Below are 8,702 nucleotides of genomic sequence, written 5' to 3'. Positions count from 1 at the left end.
ATACATTATGCTGTAACTCTAGTTGTTAAAAGATTCCATTTGACAATCCAAGAAGCTGCTAAGATGATACAATTACTGGTCATTACTTTTATATTATCATTCAAATATTTATAAGGTCCTTTGATTATTTAAAAGTACCTTCTGTGTGATATGATCTTCGCAAGCCATCCGAATACGCGCCGAAGTCGCCGGCGCATCCATGTAGAAGTCCACCGGGACGCCCGCGTCGGCGCGCGCCGCGCGGATCGCATCCTTGATCGCGAAGAACACCGATGACGCCAAGAACAGTGGAGGCTCGCCAACGGCCTGAAACAGGGAATACTATAGATAGACCATAGTTGAAGTCGCGCTTGATGTATGGAGTCGCGCGCGAGAACGCCTCATGCTAGACCGCCTGATACGATACACCTATGCAATGTCGTTATTTAAAATGCACCTAATGTGATCTGACTCACCTTTGAAGAATAGACAGCTCGGGGATTTGGAGCTCCTTTCAGTAACGATACGTTGAACTCCAGCGGAATATCTCCAAAACCAGGTATTTTGTACGCCCCAGGACCTCGTGAGAACAATGTTCCATTAGGTGAGTAAATCAATTCTTCGATAGTAAACAGGCCTTGGCCTTGCACAAAACCGCCTTCAATCTGTCCGATATCTATAGCCGGGTTCAGACTTTCACCCAAATCCATGACGATGTCTGATCTAATCACCTGGTGATCGCCACTGAGGCAATCGATTTCAACTTCCGAGCAAGCCACTCCATAAGTGAAGTAGTTGAAAGGTACTCCCTCGTTTTTCTGGAAATTGTATCCAATACCGGGTGTGGCATGAAAACCTGTAGATGATAAGCTGACGCGATCTAAATAGGCAGCTAAAACCCAGTCTTCCCATTTTCCTTCTGGTTTCTTCTCCTTGTAGGGTTGAAGACGTTTCATGATGGTTTCACAAGCTTCCAGAACAGCCATGCCGTTAAGGTCAGAGCCAGCGCTAGCTGCTGTGGCCGATGTATTAGGAACTTTATCAGTGGCAGTGTCACTAATATGTATTTTAGACACATCGATGCCTAGAGCTCGCGAAGCCACTTGTATCATTTTGGTGTGAAGACCTTGGCCCATCTCGGTGCCTCCGTGGGACAGAAGCACTGACCCATCGACATAAACTATGAGCAGAGCACCAGCTTGATTAAGTAATTTTTCTGTGAATGCAATTCCGAATTTAGTGGGTATGATGGATATGCCACGTTTTCTCCAACGGTGCTGTCTGTAAAATTGAAAATATTTTATTCTATTTAAATGTAACAGAGTTTGATACATATGTACATTTACAACATTGATTTAGTAAACATTAGGTACATCGCACGGGCACGTGTTCATAATGTGGCCTGAATTTGTAGATTTGTTATACTCACTTGTTAAACTTTTGAATATTTTTCTTCCTTTCAGCTAAGTTACTTTTTTCAACACATTCGTCCCAACATCTCTGCAAAGTGCAGTGCTCTAAAACTTGCCCGTAGTGCGTGATCTGGTTTTCTGTGTACAGATTCAGTCTACTAATTTCTTCCACGCTCTTTCCAAGTCTCATCGCCAGGTCTTGGACCATGTTTTCGGCGCCAAACATTCCTTGTGGCCCTCCGAAACCTCGGAATGCTGTGTTGGATGGTAGATTAGTTTTACATACATGTCCCGTAACCTCTACATTGGGAATGTAATACGCGTTCTCATAATGGAACATGGCTCTTTCAACAACCTGAAAAGTAAACATTCAATTGTGTTTAAGAATACCTAAAATATTATTGGAACACAAACAAATTAGATTAGCTTTGGGTTATTTAATACTCACTGGTCCTGATAAGTCAATTGAGTATCCTCCATTGTTGTAAATATTGACAATAGCTCCCATAATTTTTCCCTCCTTCGATGCTGCAACTTTGTACTTGATCAAGAACGGGTGTCTAGTGCCAGTCATCTGCATATCTTCGTCTCGGTCGAGCATACAACGTACTGGCTTCTGGAGTTTGTGGGCAGCCAGGGCCACAGGCAGTGCTACCAGCATACCTCGTGACTCTTTGCCACCGAAGCCTCCACCCATCCGCTTAACACGACATGCGATCCTATTCATAGGCACGTGTATAACATGACTAACCAATTTCTGAAATTAAATAAGCGAGTAAGTAAGTAATTTTAATATATGTAGTACCTACGTAACTAAATAATTATGTTTTGTCATTTATGGATCAATTTAAAACAAAAAGTAGTATGGTTACATACGGCTATTTCTGATGGATGCTGGCTGGAGCAGAATATTTCCATCTCGTTATCTTCTTTTTTAGGAATGGCAAAGGCTGCATGTGTTTCCAAGTAAAAGTGTTCTTGTCCTCCCATTCGACACTGACCTTCAATAATAATGTTGTTTGGGTCTGCAAATACTTTTTTCACGTCACCTCTACGAATTGTTTTTGGGAACTGCGGGTAAAATGATTTTTTCTCAATTGCATCTTCCATTGTCACAATTATTGGTTGGAGTTCCTCGTATTCTACTTTTACTTTTCTGGCAGCATCTTGAGCTGTTGTCTGATCTTTTGCTACAATCACTCCAATAGTTTGGCCCTGACTTATAACTTTCTCAGTAGCAAATAATTCCTCATCGTGAAATATTGGTCCAATTGTATTCTGTTCAGTAGTTACGTCTTTAGCAGAGAAATATGCTACAACTCCCGGTTGTTTCAGGGCCTCCTTCGGATCTACTGATAATAATTTTGCATGTGCTTTCGTACTGAGCACAAAAGCCAAGTATAATTCACCTTCCGCAAGAGGCATATCATCGCAATAAATTGCTTCTCCGGCAGCTTGTTTGTAAGCTGACATGTGAGTGATTGGTCTACCCACGGCATCACTTGGAAGTTGCTTCTCACCTACAAGATCAAAATATTGGGAGCTTTTGGGCATGACACCATGAAATTGCTCAGCACCGCTACTGTGGTACGGTATTATGAGTTCTTCCTGTAAATAGTCTTTTGTCATTTCCTTACTTATTGCTAAGTATGCTTTGAAGAACAAACTCATGGTTAGAGCTCGTCTGAATTGAATATTTCCTCCAGGTGCTGAGGGAGCCAGTGGTAATTCTTCGATCATGTGTGAGTACGCTTTTTCGAGCATGTCTTCATTCCATATTAGTCCATTTAATGCTTTACTTGTCTTAGTAGCGATCGTAGTAACTGGGGCCATGCCACCAAAAGCCATGTTCATACGCTTTATAATTTTGGTGTTATCTTCAAATTGAACGTTTATTGAAGCTGTCACGATAGATATATCATCCTCTCGTCTTTTAGCTTGCTTGTATGCCTTTACATATTGAAACCGCGAGGAAAATGGAATTTCAATTGACAACAATATCTCGTCTGGTTTTACTACGTTTCTCCTATATCCAGTGAAAAACGTTTCATCCATTAATACAGAACGATGGCCTTCTTTCTTACTTAAGAGGTTAAGTTTTACCTTTAGTGACATTAATATCGGATTTAGGTCAGAAATAGGACTTCCAGTCATTATATTGCCTCCTATAGCGGCTACATTCCGAATCTGTTTGCCCGCAAACCAATTCAGCATATTTATAATGGTTTTAAGTGTTCTAGTCTTGTACTTCGGTAGGGTGTCGATTACTTTTCTGAAATTGTTTTCTACTTCCATCAATGTTACGGCAGCACCAACAGTAAATCCGTTTTCAGTTTCAATAATATTGTTCATTTCTGGGACGCAGTTGGGCATGATTATGACTGGATACACAAAATGTTTAAACTTAACTTCTACACCAACTTCTGTATTACCAACAACTATTTTGGCATCAGGGAACTGTTCTTTTAGTTTCAATATTGAATTTAACGTTGTTGGGCGATACCATTTTACGCGTTCACCTCTGAAAATTAGGTATTGATCGTCGTAAGCTGAGGATAATTTCAGTTCAGGTGGAAAGATTGGTTCTTGGCTAGAGTCATATGGCAAGAAAGATGATCTCTCAAATATAAACTCGGTTTCACCTTTGTATTCCTCTTTGTCTTTATTTTTGCAGCAGGCTTTACCCATGGCACATACACCATTTGAAGTTCCATTCGAAGTTGCATGAGGCGTACCGTTAGCAATTCTCTCTGACTCCCAATCTTCAATGAACGTTTTGTATCCCTCTATAATGGCTCTGTACCCCGTGCATCTGCATAAGTTGCCCTGGAAGGCGACTTCCATGTCTGAGTATTTTATTTTGCTGCAGCTTCTGAGTAGTGCATACATGGACATAACGATGCCTGGTGTACAGAATCCGCATTGGGACCCGTGTGCTTTAGCTATTCGTTCTTGGACGGGGTGCAGCTTTGTTCTAGTCGAGCCTATCCCTTCGACTGTCGTCACTGCCAGCCCGTGCATTGCGCATAATGGTGCTAAACAGGCGTTTACTGCCAAGTGACTGAATCGGAATTAAGGTTTTCATGTTAGGTACAGATAGGTACTAGATGACTATTGTTTTGGACACATATTTTTATAATCGCATGCTATGGTATCTGATCAATGTAAACTGCTACTTTTTTATTCTACATAATATCTACTAGCATTGCCCGCGGCTCTGCCTGCATATGATTTGGTTCGTACTGTGACATATCAAAAATAAAGTAACATTATACCTAATCGTCTCCGTCCTCAAGGATTAACAGCAACACGTCAACAACACTCAAAAACTAACAATAGATTTGTCAGTTATCACTGTTATCAGTGTGGATGATGGAACATGCTACAAAAGTCATAAAAGGTAACGTACATACAGAGTTATAGATTCATTAAATTATACCTAGTATAGACGGATAAATCTATCATGACTATGGGTACAGCGATAACTCATTGTCTTGTTTGCAAGTAGGACAGTACTCTCAAACAAAACTATCGAAGGTTAAACTGTGTAACATAGATAAGTAATTTATTTATTTATTTAAACCTTTGGGAAACAAAGAGGCAAAAACACCACACACTGTAAATCAGATAACACATTCACAAGCCACACAGTTTCCACTAATGAATAATAACAGTTATGTTGCTCAGAAACTAACATTAATATAATTTAAACTTAATTTTACTTTACCTAATACAATTTACAACATGCAAAACTCAAATACCCAACTTGAATTATTAAAAATAACATTTAAAAACGTTGGCAAGTATGTTGTAGGTACTTAATATAATTACTAATGGTTATTATTTTTATTATTAGCTGTACTTTTTATTGCAGAAACAAACAGTTGTAATGATAAATGGAATATATCAATATCAGCAAATTTTTCATTATAAGTTCTACATGCTCTAGCTAAGAACCTATTTCTTGCATATGTAGTGCGCCCAAAGTGAATGGCAAAAAGGTTTGTGGAGCGAGTTCGCCGATTAGGACACCGAATCGAAATTTTAGAATATTTAAGCACCTAGGTAGGCTGCTATAGTTATTGGTCACTCTTAAGAGCCAACGGGAGTGGTCATTTCTCCATACAAACGTACTCCTCCTTTTCCTCCGTGGTTTTTGAAGCTAGAGCAATGATTTTTTCAACACAGATTAATATTGTCAATATCTGTGTCGGACCGTTTTGCTTTTTTTAATATTTACGTTTTTTAAGGCGCTAGAGCCCTTCAAAAATGGCCAAAATGGCCTAATTGACTATGCCGCAATGAGAGGCGTGGCATTCAAAACTGATATCAATTAGCCAAAAAAGCAAAACGGTCCGACACAGATAATTTCATAATCATTTAGATTTCCAAATTTAGTTACGATTGGTTAAGTTTTGGAGGAGGAAACAGAGGAGTACGAAACCTCGATTTTTGAGATTTTTACGCAGGATTTTTCGCCTTGTCCTTATCGCACTATTTTTAGGTGCCGCTTCCGTTAGCGAGACAGGTATATTTACCTAAAATATTTAAAAGTCAGCTCCTGTTTCGTCTTAACAATAAGACTTCTATCGCTACACGGTTGTTATTATGAGCTTACGAGCTAGGTGTGGTTGTTCGACATAAAAGGATACATGATTTTTTTCTCGGTGCGATTATATTTGGAGACCATGACAGTGCAGGCGCCGCAGCCGCCCTCGGCGCAGCCCAGTTTCGTGCCCGTCAGGCGCAGGCGCTTGCGCAGGTACCATAGCAGCGTCCATTCCGGGTCTGGGTTCGGTTCCACCACCTGAAAATTAATTTAATGTTTTGTAAGCGTGGTAGATATGTATTTGTATGTATTAGGTATCTGATATATGTTGTATGTGTACCTATATCTACATTTTATGATTTAGGAGGCAAACGAGCAGGCGAATCGCCTGATGGTAAGCGAATACCGTCGCCCATAGACACCCGCATCACCAGAGGGGTTGTAAGTATAGTGTGAATCAAGCGATCTGAGCTAGTTTACTCAAAGAGTCTCAAGAATAGGTACAATACCATTGAGTGGTAAACCACAAATTAGGATAATCCCCTCGTAGTAAAAGCAGATTATAACCGCCTTGAAATGTTAGTATAGATTAACGACTCTATTTCTTTAAACAATAGACTTCAAAATATAACTAAATAATGGCTAACCCAACTTTTTTTGCATTTAACAACCATCGACACCTGTCGTGGCTAAGGTGCATGTGACTTTCCAAAAGATTGAATATGATATTATCTTTTTAGACCATTTTAACCCCATTCAACAAGAAATAAGATTTAGAATTCAATATACATGCAATGTACTTCTAACTTATTTTGTAAGTAAATTGGTTGGCGCCTACGAGAACAAAAGCAGATAATAGGATTGTAATAGAACAATGCCATTGTTAGTACAGGTAAGTGAACAAGCTCAGTTGAAAGAATTTTATCTATACCGGCCTTTAAGATAGGAGTACGCCCTTTTTTTTTCTTATACCTAATAATGTTTGCATTTGCTTTTCAAATGCATCGCCTACAATGATTTCTGCTTTGCTCTAAGGTTGACTGGTAGAGAAAGCCTCATGGCATTAAATTCTCATGTTTGGGTACATTGAGATTTTCTTTTATGCAATAAAGTTTAAATAAATAAATAAATATCTCGACTTCATATTCATAAATAGTATGTATTTCATTTCGTGTCCATAACGAGTAGTTAAATATGACTGTTCATAAATGCCTAGCATCTTATTTAATTATTTTAAATTTGATTGTTTACTTCGTTCATAGGATCGGTCAATAATTAATGGCACTATTTAATGTTCAGAAACATTTACTTAACGATCTATTATCTACGGGTGTGTAATGTTTAATATAATTATAAAAAAACTATCATACATTTGTTATAACGCCATTTGATATATCATTATATGTTATAATGTAATTTTTATTATACGTTTCCTTTATTATATTGTGATTTCATCTAAACTGTCATTGATATAACGCCTAGTGTAATATAATTTACAAATAGTATATAGACATGTTTTATAATGACATTTGTTATATTATATTTTTGTATAACGTAATACTTCATACAATTTTATCAAGTATAAATACATATATTGTATAACATTTTTTGTCATATTTAATTTACTGATAACGTAAAGTTTTACATACTTTTTATAACGAGTACGCAGCCCTACTGCTTTTGCTAGCTATTTTATTCTAGGGAGGTCGCAGTTCTAACCTAACCTAACCAATTTTTTCACGGTTTTCGTTCTACGGGGGCCGCAGTTCAAACCTAACCTAAACCACTTTTTTGCCAGAGTATTTTATTCTACGGAAGGTCAAAGTTCTAACCTAACCTAACCCTCCTTTTGTTAGGTGGTATTCGTTTGTGTGGAGTCACAATTCCAACCTAACCTAACCCATTTATGTCATTCAACTATTATGCCACATAAATAATTATGTGTAGTCACTTGTTATAACAAATAATATGCTTTAGAGTATGTAATAATTATGACAATGTATATTAGACGAAGTGTAAAGATACCTTATGACCATTATACCAATAATAACATTATGTATACCGTTAATTACGTATTAAGGTAGTATGCCATTTATTACGTTATTCAATATAACGATATATCAAACTATAATATATGAAAAGTAGTTATAACAAATGTAATGCACCCATTATCTACTAATATCAGAGTTATTAAGTAATCAATCAATAACTCTTTGTTAATATTGTGTGTGTAACCTACTTTTATAGGTATATGGGTCGTTCTCTCATTTCGTGCAAATCGGTGATGTTCTCTCGATTTGTAAATTTTCTTTTAAATGGTAAATTTTTGGGTTTTCATGCATTGTGGATTCATTTATTGACACTTTTATGCTAAAGGCACCTTCGTAACCTTATTCCTTTTCATTTAATAAGACTGGTGGTAATGAACTGCGCGCTGGTAATGAAATGGGCATGGATGGTAATTTTATCAGTGGAGGGTAATGAAACAAACTTATGAAATCGCAATAAAAAAACTTTAGTTAACGAAAATTAACACCATTAATATAATGAATAACATTAAAATCACGTTTCTTAAGCGCTGTGCAGACGATCAAGCCGACTTAACAAATACTCCGGCTTGACAATCGCGACTTATGATTTACCACCTAGCTTGTAGCGATTGTCAAGCACAATTTACGTGATTGAAGACGTATTTCGTATTGTTTATTTATTCATTGATCACACAGCACTACATCAGTCTTGACTCAGTCACTGAGAAACTA

The 8,702-nt window shown here is 37.7% G+C and overlaps 1 protein-coding gene across 1 annotated transcript in view; it reads right to left on the bottom strand.

Annotated features, from left to right (window-relative positions):
- Window positions 1–8,702, bottom strand: part of LOC134796851 (xanthine dehydrogenase) — a 29,522-nt gene that overhangs the window by 902 nt on the left and 19,918 nt on the right. The window contains exons 2-7 of the mRNA XM_063769064.1: window positions 6,044–6,198; window positions 2,268–4,452; window positions 1,840–2,148; window positions 1,409–1,746; window positions 456–1,260; window positions 139–306 (exon numbers count right to left, since the gene is read on the bottom strand). Of these exons, the coding sequence (XP_063625134.1) occupies window positions 139–306; window positions 456–1,260; window positions 1,409–1,746; window positions 1,840–2,148; window positions 2,268–4,452; window positions 6,044–6,198 (3,960 nt within the window). The remainder of the gene's footprint in view (window positions 1–138; window positions 307–455; window positions 1,261–1,408; window positions 1,747–1,839; window positions 2,149–2,267; window positions 4,453–6,043; window positions 6,199–8,702) is intronic.

Source organism: Cydia splendana, chromosome 1 (assembly GCF_910591565.1).
Source record: "Cydia splendana chromosome 1, ilCydSple1.2, whole genome shotgun sequence".
Lineage (NCBI taxonomy): Eukaryota > Metazoa > Arthropoda > Insecta > Lepidoptera > Tortricidae > Cydia > Cydia splendana.
This window is presented reverse-complemented; position numbering and strand designations above follow the sequence as displayed.